Here is a 27,495-nt window from a genome sequence, read left to right on the forward strand (position 1 = left end):
GCCAATACATGAATTTTTCAATCCATTTAAATACTCAAATATAGATGACAGTAAGCATCAGTAAGCATAATTCTGAAAGATCTCACTTTCACACTGTTTTTAATTATGAAATGAATTTTCTCAATTCTGTTTAGGATCATGAAAATGATCCTCCTGATGGGAGCTGGCGGACATTTATCACACTTGAAAAGCAGGTACTTACACAAGGACACGGGATGTCTCATTTCGGCCTCTTTCTTCTAACGTGCTCTCACACATCATCTACACAGATTTCTTACACGATTAGGAAGAATGTGCATATATGGTGTGTTCTACATTGGGTTTATGTGCCAGGATTTTGGTCGCAGGGGGGCTGTAGGGGTGGCATCTGCGAGCATAGCCCAGCAACTGCCCCATGTCAGATCAGAGCCAGCTGCGGCCAGCTCCAAAAGGGACCTGCTGCTGGCCAGAGCTGTGCCATGAGCAATGCTGGTTGTGCCTCTGGGAGAGCAGACTGAAAAAGGGGAGACGTGGGGGGCAGAAACTGTAGTGCAACGGTAGCTTAGAGAGAGAAGAGTGAGAACCATCCCTGCAGCCCCCAGGTGAGTGCAGCAGGAGGGCAGGAGGTGCTCCAGGCATGCAGCAGCAGTTCCCCTGTGGCCTGTGGAGAGGCCCCTGGTGGAGCAGGCTGTCCCCCTGCAGCCCATGGGTCCCACATGGAGCAGATCTCCATGCTGCAGCCCGTGGAGGAGCCCCCGGTGGAGCAGGTGGATGTGGCCTGGAGGAGGCTGTGGCCCATGGAGAGCCCCCGCAGGAGCAGGCCCCAGGCCAGAGCTGCAGCCTGTGGAGAGGAGCCCACGCTGGTGGATGGGGGGGAAGGTGGTTTTCATTTGCTTTTAGTTCTTACTGCTCTGGTTTCCTAGTGACAGACAATACATTTCATTAATCCCCCTATGCTGAGTCTGTTTTGCCCGTGACAATAATTGCTGAGTGCTCTCCCTGTCCTTATCTCAACCCTTGAGCACTTTCTGTTGTATTTTCTCCCTCTTTCCCTTTGAGGAGGGAGAGTGAGAAAGTGGTTGTGGTGGAGCTCAGCTGCCCAGCAGGGTAAAACTACCACAATATCAAAGGTGTGTAAGATTTATTTACAAGACAATGCCAGTGAAAACTACAATGTTGTGTAAAGAAGAGAGGACTACCTCTGCAGGTGTTTCCTTGTTCTTACAGGATAGAAGAGTGAGTGTTGTTATTAAATAACCATTTTTGTTTGTTAATTTGCTTTCCCTCTGAAGGGTAAACTAACCTTTGGAGGTATTTTACTGCATGAACTATTAAAAAGCTAAGTTGCAATGACATAGCCCACGCTAATTTTCAGGTATTATAGTCAAGAAAGTTTAATTACAAACAGCTAATGGGCTTTATGAAATCCTCAACTGTACTTTACTCAATATCAGTATCTTCATATAAAATTATAAAAGACAATATGCTCCACCTAAGCAGACAGCCTCCAGGACTGACTACAGTCAAAAGTGGGCTAAATTCATTATTCCAGGGAAGCAGGCTTCTGCCAAACACCCTTTTCTAGAGGTCAGTTTGGAACTGGAAGGCACACCAGTGTTCAGGGTATACCAATATACAGGGTATAAGTGTGTTATAACCTCAGTATACACAGGTCTAGCACGCACCTGAGCACTTGACCTTGCAAGCAAACAGGATCCTGCTGCGTGGTATGAAAAGTCAGCCATGGTACACAGACCTTTCCTGACAGCTGCTAAACCTATTTGGCCCAGCCATGCAATGTAATAAAACAACAAGAAAACCCCAGGCAACACTGATGTAAAGAAAGGAATTGTTTTTGCTTAATCTTACAAGAAAAAACATTCAAATGATTTCAGCTGTAAAAACCCACCATCAATAACAATGAAAAATAAAAATCTCTTTCCTTAGACAGTTTTAAATTCCTTCCTATTCTGAACACCACAATCTGTTTTTGAAACATACGCAAACAGGGTTGATGTAAAAAACTTTTTTTAGCTTAAAAGATTATTTATCTGATAATGTTGAATCAGAGAAACATCACAAAGCAGTGTCCTACTGAAAGAGGGCTTCCAGTTTGGCATGAAGTCCGTTACACACTCTCAAAGAAAACACGTAACAGGGCTCTGGAAAACAGATCTGGTACCTCTTCTAACACAAGAAGCAACTACTATGGGCAGAGCTGGAAGGCTTACCCAATAAGATCGGAGACTTTAAAACTAGAATTCTTCATCTTTGTAACCACTACAGGAAATGGGAAATGGATGGTAAACGAGCTACAACTAGTTAGACCTCTTGCAAAATTATATATTTTTTTTTCTCAACAATTTAACCTTGTTAATTAAAGACAGAAACAGATTTTCATTTTACTATACTCACCTGTAAGAAAGAAGAGATTCAGTTCCATGGAATGAAATGAAATAAATAGTACTAAACATCATTTTACTCTATCAAGACCCAAAGAATCTGAGAATATTGGGAAAACTGAAGGAAGAAAATGGATGCAGCCATACCCTACTGGATGCAGCACACCCTACTGAAGCTACAATGAGAGAGATAAAATGTATAGTTGCTCTAACTCATATAATCCCTGCAGAGAAGTCTGTAGAACATGCTCAGGATCTACATGCATCTACTTCTTCAAGCATTGCCACACAATTCCAAACATTAAAAATATGACACTGAATTGAGACAAACATAGTATTTCATTCATTACTTACCAGCTCTGTGTGAACTTTAAGATGCGCCTGGAGCTTGTATTTATCTGGAGTAGAGTAGTCACAGTGTTCTGTAGGGCATTTCAGCAAAATATTACTGTGTTTCTGAATGACGTGACGCTTAAGGCAGTTTTTGGTGATGGACGAGTAATTGCACTGGGAGCAGTAATATAAATGTTCTCGAGTGTGGGTACGAACATGCATGTCATAATGCACTTGGTACCAAAATAACTTGCCTGAAAATAAAATCAGACAGGGAGAAAGCAATTTCTAAGAGGTTGTTAGTGAAAATTCCAATGCATACCCAGTTTTCTTTTAGGGCAAAGCATGCTGCTTGAAATCTGCTCCTTTTTTCTGTAATGAAAACTTAGCCTAAAGACTCTTCACTAATGAAAATGTTTACAAATATGCTTTTGTCTAAAAAGGTCGTGTTACATGCCCTGAAACAGCCTAAAAAGGGCAACTTTATTACATATCAATGATCTTTTTTTCCTAATGAGGAAGTCTTTTCAATCTCTTTTCCTATACAAAGACTCTGAATCCAACTACACAAGTAAAAATGGTTATCAGAAATCTTTGTAGTTACTTCCTTTCATGTTACTCCTTCCTAAAGGCTTTTCTGACATAACAACACCAAAAAAAAAGTAAAATGTATATAAACATACAACATTACGATGTTTCAAAACCAACAATTTTTAACTTCGACTCCTTTCCTTTCTCAAGAAGGGGTACTACAAGATAAATCCCAAGTTGTTTCATCCCAGTTATATAAGCACAAAAAATTACAGCTGAAATAAGTGGGGATCGTATATTCTTTCCGCTTCCATAAATTCAAGAAACAATTAGAACCAAAACAGTCTTAATCTTAAAATTAAGTAATGGAAATTTTCATCTTACAGGAACTGGTTCAAAACAAGTCACAAAAATATACCAGTACATGTATCTGCTGTGCAAGAGATCATACATCCTGCCATGCTATAGGAGAAACACTGATTCTTACACTAAGCTGATAATGAGTGTAAGCATTAAAGCACGAACTGGTTCATCGCAGTTGCCTAAATCTGATGAGCTTGGCCTCACTGAAAATTCTGAGCTGGAGAGAGGCAGGTGGACAGCAAGAATCTGTCCAATTCTATCAAGTTTGATATCAACAGAAAATTGAGCAGGGCAAAGCTTTGCTTTGCTATATTTTACTAGTGGTTTTTGAGACTTGAATTATTTCATACTGTTTATACAACACAAAGCGAACCTCCCTGCATCCATACTGAACTGCAAAAATAGTGCCGCTGCAAAGATATACAAACAATACCAAAAACTATAAGCCAGAGGAGCAGGAAAAAAGATAGCCCACAATATAACATTAAAAAGAAAAAAACACAAATCAAAAAATTTGACGTCATTGTACTGCTCCTTACCACAATATTCACATTCCAAATCTCCATAAACCTTCCTTATCCTCTCACACAACTCCGTGTTCATTTGTCTCTTCTGTAAGCTATCCAAGATCTGCATAAAGGCAACAGCTCCACTCCGATTATCTGATGGATCTGCATTAGAAGAGGCTGCCTGTGGGCTGACGGCTGCATTAAAATCTGGTGCTAGCAAAGGCGTGGCGGTTTCTGCTGAGTTTTGAACTGACTGATTGCTTGTTTCTGATTCACTAGAAGGAACAGACTGACTTTGCTCTTCAGAACCTGAAAGCTTCTCAGTCACTGCATTGTTCTGATTTAGATTTAAACTTTTGTCTTCAGAGAGCAAAAGCTGCATTTCTTCACCCTGCTCATTTACAGAACTGGAGTGGTTAACTTCCTTGTCGTTTGCAGGAGAAACTTTCAGCTCATCAGGAGGAGAGGTACCATTTTTCAGCAGAAAGCAATCTGATGCTACACAGGACTGAATGTTTGGGGCAGGTGTGTCTGTTGATGCCTGACACAGAGTCTCTCTTACATTCTCCACCAGAGGATTTTCAAATTCTAAAGAAGGGACAGTATCAATTTTTAAGTCACCATTAGGCTGACCATTATGGTTTACATCTGCAGCTGTTGCTTCACCCATACAGGTAGGTGGTTTTGGTGTGTTAATAACATTACTACTCATGATTGTCAATTCATCTGTAGTCTGTGGAAGATGTTCACCAAGGGCTTCCGGCTGGATATCACCTCCTGGCTCAAGCAGGCAGAAGCTTTGATTGATAGAACTGTTAAAAACTGAAGTTTCCTGCATATCTGCATGTACATCTTTGATGTGAGCACGGAGCCTTACAGAACTGACAAATTTCTTCAGGCACACAGAACACACATAGACAAACGGGTGCTTTCGAACATGAAGCTCAAGAGCTTGGTACTTGGTGGCTCCATGACCACAGAGCTCACAAGCAAAGGGCCTTTCATCACCATGAACAAGCATGTGACGGTCTCTATCGAGTTCGTTTTTGAATTTGCGCTCACAAATATGGCAGTCATAAAGAAGTTGTCTTTTGCCCTCTCGTGTCATCAAGCGGAGCTCGTCAAAAACATCTTTCACCTTTTTATCCTGAAGGTCATGTGTTTCCTTGATATGCTTGATCAAGTTTTTAACGTCTGAGTATTTCTTTTTGCAGAAGCGACAGTGCTGCTTGATTTTCTTGTGAACTCTTTCAATGTGGACTTTGAGATGGCCTTTGCTGAGACAAGTGAACGTACAATAATCACAGCTAAACTTCTCCCCTGTATGTTTCCGCATGTGAACATTGAGGTTGGCTTTGATCGCACTGGCGTAACTGCAGTATGAACACTTGTAAGGTTTCTCATTTGTATGAATCCTCAAATGTGCTTGGAGGGAGTGTTTGAATTTGAATACCTTGTTACAGTATTCACATGTAAAGATCTTCAGCTGAGTTGGACCCAACCTAAAAGGAAGGAAAACCATCTGCATTTACAATATTGAAACTCAGTCACATAACATGTCAAAAGCTTTGTAGATATTCATAATGGACTTACCTTTATTTATTATACAAAGATATTCCCCGTGGCTTTTTTTTAATTCTGCAACCTATGCATAGAATATTTTCAGCTGTTCCTTTATTAAAAAGGCTCAGAAAACATGAATGAAATGCTTCTATATTGATTTTAATGAAAGTGAATTACTTTGCATGAACATAAAGGTAAATATTTCAAAATTACCTGCTGGATTTCATTGCCTGTTCATACGGTGTTTGCTGAATTGCATATTCTTGATATCCTCGTCGTTGTGATGGGTCTTGAACTGTTGTCTCTGGAGTTGTGGGTTCACTTTCTTGGGGAGCAGCCTCAACTGGAACAATTTTTGTGGCTCCTAAAAACAAAGACAATATATGTTCATTACAAATATTTTATTAAAATGTGCATTGTCTGTAATAAAAAAAGAGTAAATCATAGAATACTTTAGCTTGGATGAGGCATCTAAAGATTGTGTAGTTGTAACCCACCCTGCCCTGGGCAGGGACATCTCCCCCCAGACCAGGTTGCCCCAGGCCCCATCCAGCCTGGCCTTGAACACCTCCAGGGATGGGGCATCCACAGCTTCGCTGGGCAGCCTGTGCCACTGCCTCACCACCCTCTGAGTGAAGAATTTCTTCCTGATGTCTAATCTAAATCTACCCTCTTTCTATTTAAAACCACTAGCCCTTGTCCTATTGCCACAGCCCCTGACAAATAAAACATTAAACTCCGTAATCATTAGTTCAGCTATTTCAGTTTCATTTTTTAAATTCATGTGCATAAAATGATAGATACAATTCCAGAAGGCATCAGTACTCAAACCAAACATCTGTTTAAATATCATTACAGAAGTGATGGTTACACAGAGTAATAAAAATGCTTGATGCCTACTACTGTGAGATCCTATATCCAATTACTTCCACCTTTAAAAACTAAGTTTTAGAAATGAAATTTTGATTTTTCTGTTTCTGCTCCATGCTTTTGCTGAAAACTTCAGCTGAGCTATTTAATCAATTCCACAATGAGGCTGGGGAAAAAAAGACACTTTTTTCTATATTTAAAAGTCTGGACATCTTTTCCTTGAACAAATCTTTTACATTTTTTGTTTTGGGGCTTGTTGCCATCTCCTCATAACAAGAGAATACGCTCCATGTGCACATCTCAATTTCCCTTAGAAGCAGAAGTAAAAGGGCTGTGCAGAAAACAAAAAGATCAGATTCTATCCCACAGAGCTTTACAGTTAATTGAGGCAAAACTAAACACATTCTGAGATGTGATTGAGTTGAGATTGTTTAGCTGAGTGCTCTTTTTTTCCCCCCCTGAACAGTTGACAGTAGTCAGGAAGAATTTATTGCCAAGCCTCTATAGTTAGCACTGAAGGTAATTACAAATCACATAAATATTAATTTATACTGGAAAAAAAAAAAAAATCCAAGTATATCAAACCAAGTATCCATTATTGAATGATCCCCTTTTTAATTTCTTAGTCCAACCATAACTCATCTACCTATGTGTTAAACAAGGGAATTACTGTGCTCAAAAGCTGTAAAATTTATATGAACATTTATTAATTCACATATATATATTACAAAGATATACATATGTATTTGTGAAATCTTCATATTCTACTAACACGTACTATAGAAGAATCTCTGGAAAAAAACTGCTTTCGGGGCAGTATTTCAGGGTATTGAAAAATGAACAGTAAACAAGGGACCATACACTGAATAACAGAACAAAACAAAAAAGCATTAAATATGTAGTAATACATAACTACCCATACCTCCTAGGAAAAAAAAAAAAAAAAAAAAAAGGAAAAAAAAAAGAAAAAGAAAAAAGCCAGACTTATAAAAAACGACTGTTCTGTGGGACAAGCGAGCAAGCAAGGTTGCACATGAAAATAGTTTTGAATTAAATAATGAGTTTAACAATTTCAGGTAAAACTGGAATCCCGTATGTTCTACTTTGTTTTCTTTTTCTTAGATATTACATTAGTATTTGATCTCATTTCAATTCACCTGATTAAAATAAAAGTAACATTAAAAAAAAAGTACCATATGCCTTTGTGACAGAGAAAATAAATTATAGTAAGAATCAAAGTAATTTTACAAAAAGACATGGGAACCTAGAAAGCAAAAGACAGAATCAATACATTTTTAACAGGTTCTCACTGTTTAATCACGGACATCTTTTCCAACCTAAATGATTCTATGATAAAAATGACACCCATGAATAGCAAAAAAAAGTTTGAGGAATGATACAAGCTACTCCTTTAACATGGGGATGAAATTAAAATCCTTCTTGTTCCATCCAGAGAGCAGGTTTCTGAAGATATTATGTACAAAATACAAGAGGTATAAACACAAACCCTAAGAAACAACAATTATAAGGAGAAGAAAGCTAAAAAACAGAGACAGTACACAGTACAAAGGTTTACACAGTCCAAAGCTAGATGGAGAGTATATTGCAAAATCTCATTTCTAAAAACAAAACAAAACAAACAAACAAAACCCACACCCATGGTATACAGGAAAAACAGTAACAGCTGGGGGTTGCCCAACAGTGTGCTTGAAAGCCTTATGGGCATTGCAACTGAGGAGAGCAGCGTCGTAAAGGAGACAAAGGGGAAAGCCAGAGATCCCTTAGCACCCTCATTAATGATTTTAAGTGGGAACTGAAGATATTTTGAGAAGAGGCACTTTGGGAGTATGTAAGCTTTGATATCAGATGGGGCACCAGCAAACCCTGTAGATAAAGAGACTGTAATTACCTCTGTTGCTCACCAAACTGACTGCATATAAAAATGGCCTTTTTGACTACTGATTTTTTAATGTTTTCTTTTCTGTAGCAAAGATTCTGCCAGTTGATCAGAATTCAACTTCCAGGTTTTCAAATGGAATGTCACCAGAACATTTTAGGTGCTGTTCTTCCCATCCCCACCTCTCCTCTCTTCCAGGTGCCCAGGCTGCTCCTCCTGGCTCACACCATCATGGCCCTGGGAGATGGGAGCTCGGCACAACAGTGCAGGGGATGTGCTTCAATCAGTGGGTTTGGCGTAAGAAAGATAACACTGATATTAGACACCAGACCAATATCGCCTACTTTATTATTTCAGAAATACAACCAAAGTTTTCTTTATTTAGAGCAATTCAGATGAAAGAAAATAGATCTTAAACTGCTCTGTAAGCTTTGCTATCTCTTTCCAGCCTCCTATTTCCTGCACACGAGACAAGGATCCTCATTACATGCTCTTCACTGAACCTCCTCTGTGCCCTTCTGCCTTTCAGGATGTTTGATGGTTTCCTGAACAGGCTGTTGAACTGTTTAATAGACTTTTGTGCTACCAGTGTAAAATGTTAATCACTTAAATTAGGCAAGCTAGTTAAGTACTGCCTTGCCAGCATTTTGCATACTTGGAGTGGACAGAACACTCCAGGTCATCCTAGCACTAAATTCCCTACGTGGTTAACAGATTCCACAAACACAGATGATGTCGAGATGATTCTATGATCCTTTGATCATAACCAAATGACAAAGACGCTTACCCAGCAAGTGAAACTTGATTTCCAGGCTCTACCCAATGTAAGATGTACTGAACCCACTACCCATTAAACCCATTGAAAATATTACATGCTAACAACTAAGGCAAAAGTTTTCATAACTGCTCCCTGAGCAATCATTTTAAATTGTTAAGAGCATACAGATATATAAAAAAAAAATAAAATAAAAAGTCAACTGCTCTGAACATACCTTTCCAAAACTCCTTCCTGTAGCTCCAACCACCTCGTATCTATTTTATTTTAAACTCAGAATTAACTTTAATTTACTAGACTTCATTTATGTCTCTTGCTTTCTTCTTTTCAGATGGTATCACCTAAGTAAACTCGTTTTAAGGGTAGTAAGGTTTGAGTTCCTCGTGACATTCTGACAGCTACTTCTACAAACAAGTGTTATCCAGCGTGCCTTCCCATGGCTCAAACTCAGCGATGATGGGCTCTAATCTCTGACACTCTGTCCCTTAGAAAAAGCCAGCTTGGCCTTGCTACAGAGTTCTCCTATAACAAGGCTCATCAACAGATTACAAGGTAATCTAGTGGAAGGGATTATTAGAAAGAAGCAGAAGTAAAATAGGAGATGACATTAACTAAATTCCTGCTACCGCACAACTAAGTTCTTTGAACCTTCTACAATTTTACATACAGACAAAAAAACAAAACAAAACAAAACAAAAAAAACAAACAAAAAACAAACAAACAAACAAACAAAAACAAAAAAAAAAACACAAAGCTACAGAAGAACTATAAAACAGGAACAAAATCAAAATTGGAAGAATTTCCCTTGGAAAAGGGATAAATAGCTCAGAGACCTCCAACTTGGAAGTGACATAACTGGAAGAGGAATATCAGAAAGACCTCTAAAATTAGGAATACCATGAAAAAAGTGTGAATAATCCTCTATCTCATAAACCATGCACAAAAAGCATTTCAAAGATATAAGCAGTCAGCAAGCTTAACATGGAATAAAAGAACGTATGGTTTCACCCGGTATGTAATTAAATTATGGAACAACTACTGCAGGATCTTAGAGAGACTGAAAATACAAATATATTCACAAAGGGATTTAGACAAATTAATAGATGTGTATTAAATATGATGATCTAGAAGCAACTCCCAGCTCTTGGAGGCCATGCACTGTAAGGTTCTCACTTCTTTCCTATGGGAATACTGCAAGCTGCCTCGTCTGACTAGACCAGCCTTTAAGCTACGACTTTTTTTCTTTTTTCATTTTGAGTTTAAAAAAAAATTCATAGTGTAGGTACCTGTGTACATTAAATAACTGAAGTGGATGAAGTGAGTGCCTTCTTACAATCTTTTTGAATGAACGTATTTCTTTCTGTTTCTGTAATATCCTAAGGAACGTGTTCCAAATGTACACTGACCCCTGGTAATACAATTCTGAAAATGAAACCAACAGAAACTAACCCTAAGTTCCACTGTTCCCCATGAAAACCTACCTTCCACCTCCAAAATAAAGCATAAAAAAGGCAAAATCATCTTTAATCGTTCTAATAATAAGGAGATTAAACACATTCTAACTTTCAAAAATAAATAGAAACACAGAGCTACATATGTTGGGATGACGATTGTCCCTTTCAACACAGCTGGCCACTAGCTGACCACATAGCTAAATCCATTCGTACAAGATACCTACAAACACACTGAGGTCAAAGTGTAAATTTTCTTAACCTTGCTTAGTTTCACATTTGCTTTAAATCAACATAAGGCTTGTTTCTTTTCTCTAGCCCTTCACTCAGCTCCATGTTCTTGACACCTTGAATGTGCCAGCACAGGGGTTCATGAAGATGCGGAAAAGCAGAGAAGGGATCTGGCTGAAATTTAAACCATCTCTCCCCTCCTGCAAACAACTGGGTTACTAACTTGGTCTAGCTCACAAATACATAAACATGTATAATGGTCCAAAGGACAGGAATCTGTGGCCAGGGGCTGTGGAGGGAGAGGAAGATAGCACTGCCTTGGTGACAGCAGTCTACACATATTGGGCTTAATGACTTAAGGGCCTGACCCAGCTACTTTACAAAAGGGTGGTCCCAAGCCTAGCCTTACCCCTGGAAGACCCATTTTGTCACCACTGTCCTTCACACTTTTGACACCTTCATGGCCCCAGTGTGCAATGGCTCACTAAGAAGAAGTGGTAGAAAAACAAGAATTCTCTGATAGAGACAAATGAATATGTACGTGTGTATGCTCATGTTTGTATATTTATTTTAGCAGCTTCTGAATCGGCTTGCTGCAGGCTGACACAAGAACTAGTGCTGGTACCAGAAAGAAGTGAACTAGGAAATAAGAGTGATGAACAGGAAAGCTCCTTTGGCAACAGTAGGATATTTAAACCATGCAGATGTGTCATAAGCCTAAAGCCAGAGTTCTGGGAGCTACAAAAGAAAAGTCATTTACAACAAAAAGCACTGTTACTAGTTTAAAGGGAAGTGTTTACATTGTCACTTGGTCCCAAAATATTAAGCAAAAATCCATTCTTCCGCTTCTTCCCACTTCACAACACCTTCACAGGAGAAGGATCCAAGCATCTGTAAGATTACAGCACAAGGAGAATGCAGTTGTCTCCTCAACTTCAGCTGATGAACAAGGACCTGCACAGCCTTGTGTTAAGAATTTGCAGGAGAAAAAAGTCAACTCCTTTAGAAATCAAGTTGCTAATGAGCCAAAAGTTTAATGGAATTGGCAAAATTACCAAAAAATGCTACCATTTTCCATCTTTACAGAATCATAAGACATCTCTCCTAGTAACAACCTGAACTTTTAAAATAGTACAGGACTTGAACAAAACAAGAAAGTAAACATTAAAAGTAGAATCACTTCTGAATCACACTAATTGAGCATGAATAATAAAATTGGTTTCAGATGCCTACAGAATTTATATATGGTAAATTAAATACAGAAGATTGAGTATTTGGCACTGAGTTTACTCACTGGTTCTTAAAAACAGGCTATGATCATGAGTATTTGTTATTCAAAACAAAGTATTTCTAGACGTGCATGGAATTATACTTATTTACCCTCATTCTTTATTGCAGTACTTAAAAACAAAACCCACCTGCACTCCATTTAACCTGATACACAACCTACACGTTCATAAGCACAACTTTCTCTCTCTTCAAGGATTTATGGTCCCTTCAGTGATGGCTGAAGGTAATTCAGTGCCTGCACAGGGAGAAATACCTACTACTTCTACACAGACTCTACTTGTGAAAGCTAATACAAGCTTTCCAATTCCGAAGGCTGTAAACCTGTTACTTTTCATGTGCCTCCCAAGAAAACACTACGGAAAAGAAGCATGGGGAAAAAAAAAAATAAATCAATCTTGTCTGAGTGTATTTTCTGAATTGTTAGAAGCCGATTTGTTTGTTCAAAGGGATTTTGAAGAGATCAATTTAGTCATAACCTATTGAACACATGATGTGGAGCAGTGTCCCAAACCTAAATAATGTAAAGTGAAATTAAAGCAAACAGGTAGTATAATACTCCTAAAAGCATCTCTAAGTTAAGAAGAGAGACGTACAGTCTGAGTAGGATTTCCTCTGTGCTGTAGATAAAATCCAACTAATTCTTAAAGGCTTCTTTATTTATCTATTTGATAGAATGTTTACAGATCTTCAGCAAGATCTTAGTGTACTATGCATGAAAAGGGGATTTCTATGTGACTTTAATGCTAGGTAACAGGTGGCTACAGAATGCTACGGCTTGCTGGAAGTTGTGTGTTTTTAATTTTATTTTCAACCTACTTTAACAGATGATTAACACACAGAAAGCAGGGGAGAGGTGGGAAGTGTTTTATCTATTCATATTCATTAAAAGCAGTGTAAAGAAATAACTCTTCAGCAGGTGATAAATCTCCAGGGAAAAGAAATGGAATGGAAGGGTATGAAATGTCTCCTGGAAGTCAAATTTCAGACATAAGAGCACTAGTGAGGAAGGGGATCAGCCCAGGAATTATGACAACACAGTAGTTAGACTATCACAGAATAGTGATTAATGGAAATTAATGACAAAATTAATGACAAAAACAGAAGGGTAATCAATTAAAAACAAAGTAAAAATAATTACAGTAAATTAAACACTTTCCTCTGAGTCTTCAAAGAATTATCCATTTGGCTAATATCTTTCAGAATTACAAGTGCTGAAAACCTGGATGATAATTCATAACTGCTGTAACAGCAATGACTTTTTTTTTATTGTAAATATTCTACCTGGGAACTTCCAAATTAGTCAGATTACTGATTGTCAATCACATAAATTAAAGGACTTTCAAAAAGAGCCGCAAATTCACATCTGACTGTCAATTTCCCTTCAATCCATTGCAGCCTTTTGAATGCAACATGTACTATGCACAAACAGCCCCAAAGCTGAAGTTGTTTTTAATATTTTGAGCCATTCAAAAAGTATACGTGAAAGGAAAAGACAAACTTTTTGTTGTCCAAAGAAAAATTTCATGAGGTAGCAATTAAGGTAAGCAGCATCCCTAAATTTTCATTTCCCTACTCTCTGCATATGCTTACTGTATTTTCTTCACTGTCTGTATTTACCATTATTTCATTTGCCTCTTTGGGCACTGCCTGCCATGTCTTTCCTTCTCCTCTTGAAACATCGTTCTAGTCCTTGACAGAAAGGTAGAGATCTCAAAGATAAAAATTCTTACTGTGTTCATAAAATGTAGGACCTGGATAGAGGAGATTGAAATTACAGCTCTTCCCAAAAGCCCTGCAGAAGTGCATGTACAACTCCATTAACCAAGTAAGCCCCTTAACCAACCATTACAAGAGGATGCCTCATGGGTGGCAGTGATGGGAATGGGGCCAGGATGGAAGGAGAAGCTGAATGCAGTGGGGAAGAGGCAAAAGAGGTGAGAAATTAGCATTTAGCAACAGTTGGTGATGTCTAGGGTTACATCGCACAAGGGGAACAGGCCTGTGGTTAGCAAAACCAAACCACCACAAAGCCTGGTTTCCATGGTTCCAGTGCCCTCAGGTTCTCCTCTAGCTGTCCCCATATTTACAGTATTGCAAGACCAAAATATTTTTTTTTTTTTAATTTGAAAGTGATTCTTACTTCCCTTCTAAGCACACAGGACATCTGTAGCTCATCCAGCATCCTCTACCATTGCTATGAGAAACGAATCTTAAAAAATAAGGCCCAAACATATCACAGATATCATTATCACAAGACAAAGAACATAGAAAATCCAGGTATGTTCCAACCCACACCATTAAAAGAAATAAATGCATTCCAGTTGCTCTGAGATCTGTAAGCAAAACAACTATCCAGAACTGTTAGCAACAAAGAAGAGAACGCCAAAGGCTACAAAGCTGAAAATAATGCACAAAACTATTAAAAAGGCATTTTGTCAGTCAGGTGAGTACCTGGTTTATATTAACAGACAAAACAAATCTAGGTTTAAAATGAAAACTTTGAAATTGTTCTAAAATTGTTTGATTAAAAAGCTCTAGAGGAAGTTAGGAAGAATCCTTTAATCATTACACTTGAACTTGATTTGATTTTCAAATATAGGTACATACTTTGTCAATCTATTTCTAAGCATAAACATTAAGTTATGTATACACTAGGCTGTTTGTGTTTTCATAATCAAATTAACATTTACCATAAAAAGATACATAAATCAAGAGCTGAAATAAAGATATTACAGGAAAGAACTATTTTCCCTTTCTTTGCTCATGCCTATGCCTAAGCATAACTGATGTTAATGCAGATAAATACACCCAGGTCCACAAAGTCCTTTCTTTCCCAGCATTTCTCACACCTGTGAAGAAATGTAATGGTAGTTCTAAAATCATATAGCTGTCAGATGCAGAGATTCTGAATCAAGATGACCAAAAAATACTAAATACTTGATTTTTTCACGTAATATACACTCTAAGCAGTTCAGTCTTAGACTGATGACTCTTTTATATATAGTATCAGCATTAAATAAATAAACGGATTGGTGATTCTGATTACCTGGAATAGCTTCATGGGCTGTCAAAACCACACTTATAATAGGATTTTTAGCTCCTGGAACCTGTTCAGTCTCCTTAGTTGATGGAGTTCTCTCTGTCTTCTGTACTCTGGGCCTCTTTGGAGTTTTTTCTCGCTCATCTTCCTTCCTGTCAATGTCAACGTCAGAATCATTACCTAAAGAGCAAACACCAAAAAAATACATATATAACTATGTACAAAAGCAATGCAGGTACACAGTCACTACTGCTACCAAAAAAAAAAAAAAAAAAAAAAAAAAAGAGAAAATTAATGCTGCTGTAGAAAGAACTGTATGTGATCAAAGCAAGGTGTGCTGCATGAACTCCTAAAGGGAAACTTCTTTTCCTCTCCTTAATGAACCCAGGGTGATACTTGCACAAACAGAGAACAAAGGGAAAAACAAAAATTGGACTCTCAGAAACACTTGCGTTCCTAAATGATCCTTAAATTGTCGCGGATTTTTGTGGAAATTTTACAAACTTGATATAATGTCTTATGATTTCATCATGAAATAACAAATTGGTTTTCTTCTTTCTGTACATCACTGTAACAGAGACTTTAGGATTATTTCTCCTAGTACCTGATTCATTATGCATCCTATTTAACAGAAAAGTGTTTCAACAATCTCTTAGGATTAGGCTTTTTCCCCACAGTTGTACTAAATCAATAACCAGAAACGTACTTTTATTTTTCAGTGTTGATCTGAGAAAAACTAAGGTAAAAAACTGTTCATTTGGTTCTGTGTAACACTTAGAAGTGCAGGCCTTTAAAAGTCAGACTTTTATGGGCACAAAAGTCTGACTTTTAAAGGCCTGCACTTCTAAGTTATCCCCTATTTTTTGCTATTCAGAATGTCTTCATCTTCTTAAATTGGATAACTTTTGGACTTATTATTTTGGACTTATAACTTATTGCAACACAATAGTTGTACTCAAAATACTCATCTGAAATAACAAATATTTAGAAATTAACTCAGTTCTTTGCTGAAGTTCTTCTTCCTTACAGTAAATGAGGCTTTCCTTATTCAATTTTTTAAACTGCTTATAAATAAGGAATTACCAAATAAAGAATAAAAAAAGAGGGTTACAAGTTTATACCCAGAACTTTCATTCTATCAGATGAAGTGGTAGGAAATGCAGGCTAAAGAAAACTCTCATGGCAAATTAAGGCCTTATGCAAATATTCCAGAGGTAATGAGTAAGGAAAGCAAAAACTGATTGAAGAAAGAAAATTATAAATGAACTCAGTGAATGTTGGAAGGGTATTTTTTCTGCACCTGAAGCAGCTGACACAATCTCCAGCGTAAGTCATTCAATGTATATTCATAACATGCTGTAGCTGCTCTGCTGAGATAGGGAAAGGGTATATAAATATACAGCAGTAACGGCAGAAGCTGTAGTGTGTTGACTTGTTTATGACATGCAAATAGCAAAAGCAGCGGCAAGATATGATGCATGGAAATGGCTGTGTTTTAATTTTGTATTCTGTTAATGCTCAACTGAGATTCTGGACACCCATTGGTCTTGGAACAAAGGATTAGGGGAAGATGACAGTTAAAAACAAAGAACAAAAAGGGCTAAACACAAACCAAAGTAGCATAGTTAGGACCACACCTGTAAACAGTGATTGGCTAAACTACAAGTCCTCTAAGCAGATTTAAAAACAAACAAATAAACACCACATGGAGGCACACAAGGCGCATAGGAGTTAGCTTAGATTTCTTTAGAAAAATTCCTTGATACGTTCCTCTCTTCAACTACCTTTTTCTCTGTAGATTTTCATGGTTTTAGAAGATATTCCTGCTTTGGTGTGAAGGGTCTTATTATGTCTCCATTTAGATCCTTAATATAGTTATTGACTGATATTGAAACCAAGAAATTCTGACAGCAGTATTTGACAGCAAAACTTGAAGGGATATTTGGATATAAAGAAATAACCCCTTTATATTTGAGTATAAAGAAATAAGCCAGAAACTGCTCATGTAGTGTTTTCTTTTGGTGGCATGTACGCAGGATGGAGGCAAACAACGTTTTTCCACATTTCCTTTGTGAAACAGCCTCCATTAGTTTACTATCAACAACAGATCTTCACAAATTTCAGAGCAGGACTGGGCCACCAGCAGAAGAATGTATTCTCATAGAGAATCAGAATACACATGAATGTACGCTGCCTGTTGAACTGTGTTTCCTTGGGGCTATTTTATGTTCTGGTAAACAACCAATACAGACACTGATTAGGTTAATTACATTGCTTATATTCAGTGGACAGCAAGTTAGTGACAGTTTTAGAAAAAAAATGTTTTGATATTTTGCATGTTTAGCTAACAAAAATCCAGAACTATTGACTGAAGGGAAAGATGAAATTAGGACAGCAGAAATTTCCCCATTTTGCTTCACATACTAAATTCATTGTAGGAATATGAACAGATTCCAAACACCCTACCCATAAGTCGTCTTTTCTAACTATTACAAAGGAAGAGTTAATCAGTTTAGTGAGAGAACAAAAACATTTTATGGACTTCTCATGCTTAACTTGCAACTCTATTAACTTTACAATATCAAGACTCTACTAGAAAATAGAAAAGGAATAAAAGAGTTAAGTGTGTCAGTGATAAACACTAATGAGTAACTATTACCACATTAACAGCTAACAACTATTTCATGCTGGTTTTCTTCCTGTGTCCCTCTAACAGGCACTAGTTTTCTAGTTGCTTCAGGTCAACCAAGGGTACAAGCTGCAGGAAAGACAAGGCCTGTTACAACAGAGTTGACGATGACTCCCTGCCTTCAAAAAAGAACTCCAAAAATGCTATTACAAAGTGTTTTTATAATGATATGCAGAATTGTAACATAAAGTTCTGATAGTTAAACTTTAAAATCTATCCACTAATCCAATGCATGTTGACACAAGTAGTCCTATTCCTTCCCTTTCTGAAAGCAACAAGCACCTTCCAGAAGTGATTTGTTGATAAGGAGCTGGGGCTGCATGCATGGGCAATACTTTTTCCTACAAGCACAACAACGTCACAGTTTGTGCATGAACTGAAAGAGATTGAAAACAAAAACAAATGAAAAAAAAACAATCAACCACCCTCCATCAAACCATCTTGCCTCCCATTGCCAGCTGCTTTCTTCCCGAACTCTTTGTAAAAAGACTTTTATGAAATGACAGAGGGAGAGGAAAGAATGTTTTAATGAAAAAGATAAGCTTCAGCTTTGACCCCTGGGCTCACAGTGCATTGCCATAATACAGGATGCTTTTCCATCTCAGAAATTTAGTGTCTTCCTGGAAAAAAAAATTACTTGACTGTTACCACTGGTTTGGAGTCAAATACCGGTGTTTTATCTTTCACAACTAGTACAATTCACCTGTTACTGTTCTTAGCGTATTATAAAGGAGCATCCAACAAATAAGAAGATCTAGGAGCAAATGAAGTTATACACAACTAAGAATAGCTAAGCAAACTTCCTCCAAGTGGAAGGAAGTCTTTTGCTTGCTCATAAACAGATTTATTTAGACAAACTGCCTCACTGTGTCTCTCTTGGTAAGCAGTCAGCTTAGCACCTCGTCAGCTGGCACTTCAGCAGACTAATAACCTGACCTTCCCCAGCTAGCAACAGGCATTTTTAATGTTGGTTGTGCTTGTGCAAGAAACATAACACGATGCCTGCGCCTTCTGACATGTTTAAGGAATGGCTGTGTCTGCGTTGATGAGGAAAACTCCTGTCAACTCTGAACGAACTAGTACCTTCAGAGTCCCATCAACTTATGCTGTTCATCTGTCCCCTGCCTCAGTCTGAGCCCTTAACTGCGAGTACTGCTCGCTGCCTTCATAATTGGATGTACGACACTGTGCAGGCACAGCTACACATTCCTAATTGGTATGTTTTTAAACTGCTCTTCATTCAAATTATTATTCTTCTCCCTAAAGCATACCGGTATTTCATAGCAGCAAGAGTGTAGTTTGAGGAGAAAAAAAAAAAAAAGTAGTGAACTGGTCATTCAAAATGAACACATAAAATTGTTTCTCCTGCACAGGTTGACACGCTACAGACAGAACAAAGTCATGTAAATAAGAATCCTGTTGATGGCAAAAATATTTTAAACTAAGGCTCAAAGTGACACTTCTTAAGAATTACACAGGCTCCTAATTCACTACGAATCTCTTCAAAGTGTCTAAAAGAATATCTGGACTGTCTGCAATAAGATCTGAGCAGTAGAAGAACCACCTGGAGTCAATTTTACGAGGTCAGAAAACCTTATGAAGTGTATTAAGATGTACAATGGAGCGGTGGTAATCAGAGGAATTCTTAAACTGCTTGAATATGCTAATTATTTAATACTAAAAGTTGTGCTGTTAGACATAAACTGCTTTAAATAATGAACTTGAACTGATGCAAGCCTCTCTGCTTTGACACAAAACTGATCTGAATCAGGCACTTGTTTAATCGAGATTAAAAATCCTTTTCGTTAGCTCAAGGTGGTTTATTCCAGAGAAGAGAATCTAGGCTGACCACTTGCAATTCATCGACCACCCAAATCCCATTCCCCAGCCATCAAATGTTCACTCTGGTACCTGCCAGAGATTCACGTGTGCTGCAACGTGGTAAAGGGAGGCAGGTTAAATTAATGACCTTTTGACTCTCTCAAAACAAGAGCGTAGAGGCAGCTGCTGGGGAACTGATCCAATCCAGCAACAGCCAAAACACTCAAACCCATCCCATCCTGGAGGCACAAGCTCTGGTAGCTCCATTTTTTCAACTGTTCAGGCAGATTCTCAACTCATCCAGTTTTGTTTTAGGACAAAAAGAATGGATGGCAGTCCTTCCTGCCAGCCCATTAACCAAACCATCAATTTGGCTTAATCAATAGGAACAAAAACAAGCATGCAAACAGCTCTGCTTAAATCATCAGCGGAGAAACCCTCTAGGAAATGTGTGTATATACATGTACATTTACTGAGTGTGAATATGGGGCATTTAAAAAAAAAAATGACATTTTTAAATTCTGTGCAAATAAACAAACACGCTTTTTTTCTTGCTGTTCCACTGAACGAGAACACAAGGTGAAGGCAACCCGTACTCATCAAGGCAGTAAATTAGCTGCCCAGAGGATGTCAGTAACCAGTAAGGCTTGGTGACTCCTGAAAAAGAGGGGAGACCACCTCAGCGAGAAACTGATCTCACAGAAGTCATGTGGCTCGCTGGTCCCAGAAACAAAACAACAGCAGAGGCCAATTACATTCACCAGTTATTTCTGGTGAAATGGTATTCAGCCCAATATGTGCTGTTGTTTCCATACAGTTTTATAGTTGTTTACCCACTGCAATTTTAGACATCCATTATGATAAGTGTTTCAATACCTTCCTTAGGGATCTATACAAAGCAACAAATTTTATTATTTGGAAACCTGATCTCTTAACTTCACCTTCAGGTCAATACGCTTATTATGTTTCTCTCAGTGAAGAATATCACAGAGAATATCAATATACACTATCTTAATATTTAGCCTATTTTTGCAATATTTAAAATATTAGTGTATTATCAGTGTTATTTTGGTCACAAATCTAAAATGCTGCACCATATGAAGAAAACCAATTCCGTCCCAGCCAAACCCAGTACTTTATTTTTAATCGGATACCCATACAGTGATAGACTCTGCACGAAATTAAAAACATGAGAAAGCAGATGAAAATAGAAAAAAAAAATCAAGAAGCAGTGGAGAAAATGATAAAACTAATTTCAAGTTGGAATGGCAAAAGCTTAAACATTGGATATAAAAGTGGAAGAACAACCAATACGGATTAGGCAAGAGGTCAAAAATTACAGAAGAACTTGCTGTCAGAGATCCTTATGATTTTAGCCATCTATTCTTAAGTGCTGTGTCAGAAATGAGAGAGGATATTTTAATTCTGAACACTTCAAAAAGCCTCAGCAAAATTCTCCATCCAGCTCTTAGAATTCTAGCAACAGAGAAATGTCATCAAATCAGAAGTTTCAGTCCTGCTTTTCTCATACACACCAAAACATGTGTGATTTTAAGAAGTATTTGTCTCACAGACACTTTAGTCCAGAAAATGTTGGTGTCAATCACATCTATTCAAGTAACTGAAATATTTTTTGAACGTTATACACACAAAAAAAAACACAAGCAAAATAAATATGTTTATGCCACTGCCTAAATCAAGGATGCTCTTGCTTTTTGAACACCACTTGTATTTGTGGTCCTCTATCTCCAAACAGATACAGCAGAGCTGCTGAGAGGATTGATATGACTGCCTAGATATACATGTATAAGCAATTTCCGTATCATCTAGTTAGTCTGTTACTTAAGACTCACACCAAGTAAGAATAATCTGATTGCAAACATGAAGATTTCTAAATTATGAACCTTATGCAAGAGGTTACTGAGAATTAGTAATAACCATTTATCAGAAGTATACAGCAAGATGGCAGCCACGGAAAACCAGGATCAGGTTTGAGAAACAATCCGAAGAAGCACCATTTCACAAACAGTGCAACAATGCTCCGAAACTCACTAACACAGAACATACTGACAAGTAGAAAACCAGACAGCTCTATAACCCACTTAGATAAACTAATGAGCTCAGCAGCTGTCATTGTGACTGATCTGGGTGAAATCTCCAGCTCACAGGCTCTGCCAACAACCTCGTATCTTGGCAAGTTTGTGCAAGTATTTTTAAGTACGAACGGGTCCCCATGAAATTACATGAACAGATTAAAAAAAAAAAAAAAAAAAAGGCATTTACAACTACATTATTTATTTGCCTGTTTAATTTTAGGCTTTTTTTCGTTCACTTTTACAAGTTTCACCCATTACCCTCAAAACTTTCTTTGTAATAAAAATTGAGTCTGATAATAATACAACTCCAAAATCCCCAAGTTTGAAGAACGTATGTTCTGAGCTGGTAAAGCAACAAAACTATGACCAACAATCCTCGGTGTAGACCATATTGGTCTTGTACACGCATAAAAAGTTTTGAGCTACTCAACATGATCACATTTTCCTAAAGGATAACAACAACATGCATGCTGTTTATCTACACATTCAGAAGTTGGGAAGTTTTGCCAAAGCAGTTCACATGACAAAACCAGAGATGAGAAGTTTCCCTCCAATGGGTTGGTTATCAGCAGACGGCTGAAGACAGAATTTTCCAGGTGTAATCCAAGAACAATTATCCCTTTAGGATAAAAACCAGCCGCCAGTAGTGTTACAGTTAGCCACCAAAGTACGAAGTTTTGGGCTGGAGACATTCTAGCTGCACTAATCATCAACAACTGAAAGCCCTTATTATTTGCTCTGCAAGAATGACATTTTTCTTGATTGTTTTGCTTTTGCCAGAAAGTAAATAAAAAATGTTCCATTCACATGAAATTGTGGTTGGTTTCTTTTTTAAAGGAAAAGACTGAGCAATTTACTTTGAAAAATCTGGCAGTGGGTTTTCTAGCATAACGGATCTAGATAAGATTTAGCAGCTCTAATGAGCTAACAGGTAATGGGCAGCTAATTTGAGCTTATATTCTGATTTCAGATTATATTTTAAAAGGATGCTTGTGAAACGCAACGCTGACAAAATAATGCAAATGCTAAAATGGTACCTAGCACAGACAAACAGCAAAGGGTCCTGACACTTGTGATGCCAGAGAAAAGACTGCTGGAGTAAAAGTCTCTACACGTAGCTGAAAAATCCAACCAATGATGACAGTAAAAGAAAAAAAAAAGATCAGGTAATTTATGAAAGCAAGAGTTTCTGTGCTCTGTCAACATATTCTAAGCCCATTTTATTGTTAGCCGCAGAAGTTAAATTCTACAACACACTGGAAGCAAAATGAACTCGGACTAGCTGTGCAGCATAATGATACAGTGGGCAAAAAACAGTAATGGAAAACAGGAGAAAAATCAATGGCAAATTTTTGTGTAAGTAGAACCAACCAGATAATATGCAATGTAACTACCGCTGAAGAAAAAGAAAAAACACACTTCATTTTAACATAAACACAAAGCTCATATAAGTTTAGATAACTTGGGCTACTGTATTATTTTGTATTCACATGACATTCACCTTGGAGAAAAATTAAATGAATTTTCAACATTTTCTTTTTAAAACTTTGGAGAGGTTGAATATATTTAAACCTATCTTAAAGCTGACAGTGAACTCTCATACTTCAAAGACAATAAACCATATGAACTTTGGTGAAATAGAAATGTGAGTTTTGAGTTATTTTTCATACAGGAAAACAAGCCACCCTGGAAGGCGCTTATAGATCTATCAAAAGAAAAGAACTTAATTCAGGTTTCCCAGGGTGCACAACAGAAACATCTCTAAGGAATCATCCTTCTTCATCAATGGATGATACCCACCTTCGTGGTCCCTATCACTTCTCATTTGAAAAGAGTAATCCTCTGAGAAACAGAACAGTTTCTTATCTAAAATAAGCATTTCAGTGAGTTTAAGACAACTTTAATGCAAGTGCAATAAATCTTTTGACCTTTACGGAAATAAAATAAAATAAAATAATCTTGTCTAATTATATTCTCAGTTGTGCTTCGACATGGTTTTTCTGTTAAAAGAAACAGACAACTCCTTTCAATTGAAAATTAACACTAGGGCTTACAGCTTGTTACCAATCAAGCTACAGGACAGAAACACGCTGATTCACTTTGCGTCGTTTTATTGGGTATTTTCTTACCTCCATCTCCTTCTTCTTCTCCTTCATTTAGCACAATAATGCAGATATGCTTCCTCAGCTGCCGGGTGTTAGAGAACTTCCGATTGCATTTCCTACATTCCAAGCTGCCTGGTGAGACTTCAGCCGGTTCTGGTCCTTCTTCTGTCCCCGTCTGAGTTTCTTCATTTGGAGTAGAGTTACTGTCTGCCACATCCTCATCTGCACAGAATTTCTTAGTAGACCCTTTGGGCCTGCCCCTTTTCCTCTTCACTGCAAGGAGCTCTAGAAACAGAAAGTTAAAAAGAAGCTATAATGAAATTTCACAGGGTTGCTCTGGTAATTAGCTAATATCCATCAGATCTTTGAAAGCTAGTAATATTAAATAAAATTTCAAAGCCTAAAGCTTAAGAAAATGGTAGCTTCACACAGCCTTATTTTTAAGCAATGACATTTGTTGGCATTTCTGCTAGCCACAAAGCAATAACCAAAGCAATAACATGTGTTATTGAGATCGACAGATATCAGTGCTACAGTTTTACGGAAATTACACTGCAAGCATTCTTTTAGATTACCGCATAATTGTATCAGCATGCAAATTCTACAGAGTTGCTCTGCTGTGTTCTGACACTCCACCAAAAAAAATAAATCTCATTTAAATTAAAATCAAAGAAATTGCTTAAGTATTTGAGATACATTCTGGAAAAAAAAAAAATAACTCAGTTTATCTTTTAAAACAAAAATTTATCTTTTAAACCTAATTGTCCTTGTAATAATTTGAGTAATTACACTCTTAATAATTCAAGGCCAGGTTGGATGGGGCTTTGAGCAACTTGATCTAGTGGGAGGTGTCCCTGCTCATGGCAGCAAGGCTGGAACCAAACCATTCATGTTTCTAAGATTCTGTAACTCACATGATTTCTTATTCCTAGCACTTTCTAGCTTCACACCCATGTCTCTTGCTGGTGATCTCTCTCATCCTTACTCTAGTTACTTCAAAAGCAATCTTGCTATCAGCCTCTCACAGACAAAACTTTTCAGGATTGACTAAGCCAGTTAAACTAGAAGAAAGCTTTTAGCTAACAAAAGCAAAAACTCAAAGGGGAACGAATTTTCCAGATGGTGACCGGATACCTTTAGGAGATTTCATCCTAGCTCTCAGTTCCTCTCATCTGTTAGGTGATGCAATGAAAAGTATCGTTCACTTTCTTTTTAATCTCAGAGGTTCTCTGGTTTTTGTTTTGGTTTGGCTGTTTTTTGTTCTTTACTCTGAAGTACTTGAAGAATTATCTGGTTTTGTATACGTTTTGGTTTGAACCTGCTCTTCTGCAAGAAACTCAGTTCACCGAAAGCAAAGCATGCTCACTTTTATAGTATCTTTTTGAGTCTGAGCAGACATCTGGTGAAAAAACAGATCTACTTCTGCAGAGCTCAGAGAGAAAAATCTGCGCACAACTAGAAGAGTTTGCCTGATGGTGTATGGAGAAACAGGACAGAGTTAGGCTACTTCCATGCTTTTGGCATTCATTTTATCCAATGTTAGACACCTAAGCTCTGAAACTAGTCATTATTTGTATTTCTGTATTGAATGAACACAGAAAATACTCTCCAGAATGCAGTGCCCGAATCATTCTGGACCCCAGAGTGTCCAAAGTTCCAGTTTAAGAACCTTCAGCTGTGTGCAATGGATTTAAGCTTTCAAAATTAAAAGGCAAAATATCTTGATACAGTCATAGGAATGGCAAAAACAAACAAACAAACAAAAAAAAACCAACACTGTATAATATGCATTAAAATGTGAAAAGTGGAATAGAACAGGTATGGAGTGCCTCTCAGCCATCACACTTGTAGTATGAGAGAAAAACAAAGGACTGGAAAATATTAAAAAATTGCCAACCACTCTGTTTTTGATGCTCTGGGAAGAAAAAAAAAAGTATCTCATATGTTTTGGCTTATGGTACTCACATTTTTGAGATCCCTTAAAGATTTCTTCAAGGGAAAATTAAATTGGTTGACTTAGAACATAAGGAAAAATAAATGACCCCAAGGAATCTTAAGGCGAGAGAACAGGAGGTGGTGGCAGCATCATTTCAGAATCTGTTAATCGCTTCCCTTATGTATTCCAGACAAACAAAAACCCACATACAGAGACGGCAGTTTTGAGATAAATCATGTAACTGGTATCAACTGAGCAAGAAAGCATTTTGTCTCGTTAGAGTAGTGATGGAGCACCTGCCTACTTAACCATGTCATAAGAACACTAAAAGCCTCACTGTGAATGGGAAAAAAAATAAATTAACTCTTTCACAAATCTTTTTGCAATTATTCAGGAGCAGCATTCTGAATTTCTGTGCTACTGCACTCCAGTGAAAGCAGTTTGGTGAGTTATCAACCCGAAAGAGGAAGGTGATTTCAGTGCTCTCAAAACCTCTCTTTGCTACTATTCATGTTATTTTGACTTCCATTAACTGTGGCAAACAGTACCTGGTGCCTTGAGTTAATGAAATTAACATGAAATTAGAACAAACAACATATCAATGTCAACCTGTAAGAAGGTCAAATTGCTGTGCATCAAGCATGGTATCAGGAAGACAGATGCTGCTCAAGTTGCCATTAAGCAATTAAATCTTAGGATTTGAAGAGTGGATACAACCACCACATTCTCTGTTTATGACGTTGTTTTCATTCGTTTGCAGTTCCGACTCTATGAGAGTACCCAGCATATTTTCCAAAAAGAAATTGAACAGAATCAGGCAAAAAAGGTTCGTTCACCTCTCGCTAACTGGTTTTAATGTAAACGTAATGAAAAACAGAACAGCATTTTCTCATTAAGACACAAATGGAAAAAGTCCTGCATACAAATGGAAATGTGAGAACTGCTCCTTCAGAAGGTTGGTGATAGGTCTTTTTCTGTGGGCTACCAAGTTGTAGTTGTTACCAGAAAGATTTCTAATGGTGCAACCAATACAAAGAATGTGTAAATTTACATCGGTTTGTAAATGAGTCTACCAGCAGCAGAACTGCCAGCAGCAGAATTACCAGCAGTTCTCAGACATTTTAAAAGGCTTAACAGCAAGTGCTGGGAAACAACAAACATTGGAACAGGAGGCCTCCTGGATAACTGATGTATCACCAAAATTCCTTGCTTCTTTTATCCCCTCTTTTTCCAGAGCCAATCATACCTCAAGCTACTTTGAATTAACAATGCCAGAATTCACTGTTTAATGATGCACAGGACTATAAATGCCAGCTGTCTCTCTGTACCCAGCTTGCCACCAGCTATCCATTCATTGTACTAACCACAGTTCAAAAAGCCACCTAAGAGTAACAACATGCAGTAATTGAACACTGTATTCATCTGTTCACACAGAAATAAGCCAAACAGAAACATCACCCCTTGCTAAAAGAAAGTATCAGACTAACAAGAAAAAAAAAATACAAATAAAAAGCACTTATTTCAAGGATGATTAGCAGGAAGCTCAAGTTTTTAATTTGTCATCAAAAAGATTTTAAAAGAGAAATCTTGTTCCCCCCAAGAACATCTTTGTGG

General features: G+C 37.6%; 1 protein-coding gene across 2 annotated transcripts in view; it reads right to left on the reverse strand.

Annotated features, from left to right (window-relative positions):
• ZFAT (zinc finger and AT-hook domain containing) overlaps positions 1-27,495 on the reverse strand; it is an 87,246-nt gene that overhangs the window by 44,687 nt on the left and 15,064 nt on the right. For both annotated transcript variants that reach the window (XM_082753171.1, XM_082753172.1), the window contains exons 3-7: positions 23,970-24,230; positions 15,241-15,414; positions 5,894-6,044; positions 4,148-5,619; positions 2,736-2,968 (exon numbers count right to left, since the gene is read on the reverse strand). In XM_082753171.1, the coding sequence (XP_082609297.1) occupies positions 2,736-2,968; positions 4,148-5,619; positions 5,894-6,044; positions 15,241-15,414; positions 23,970-24,230 (2,291 nt within the window). The remainder of the gene's footprint in view (positions 1-2,735; positions 2,969-4,147; positions 5,620-5,893; positions 6,045-15,240; positions 15,415-23,969; positions 24,231-27,495) is intronic.

Source organism: Aythya marila (genome assembly GCF_965140915.1).
Source record: "Aythya marila genome assembly, chromosome: 2".
Classification (NCBI taxonomy): Eukaryota; Metazoa; Chordata; class Aves; order Anseriformes; family Anatidae; genus Aythya; species Aythya marila.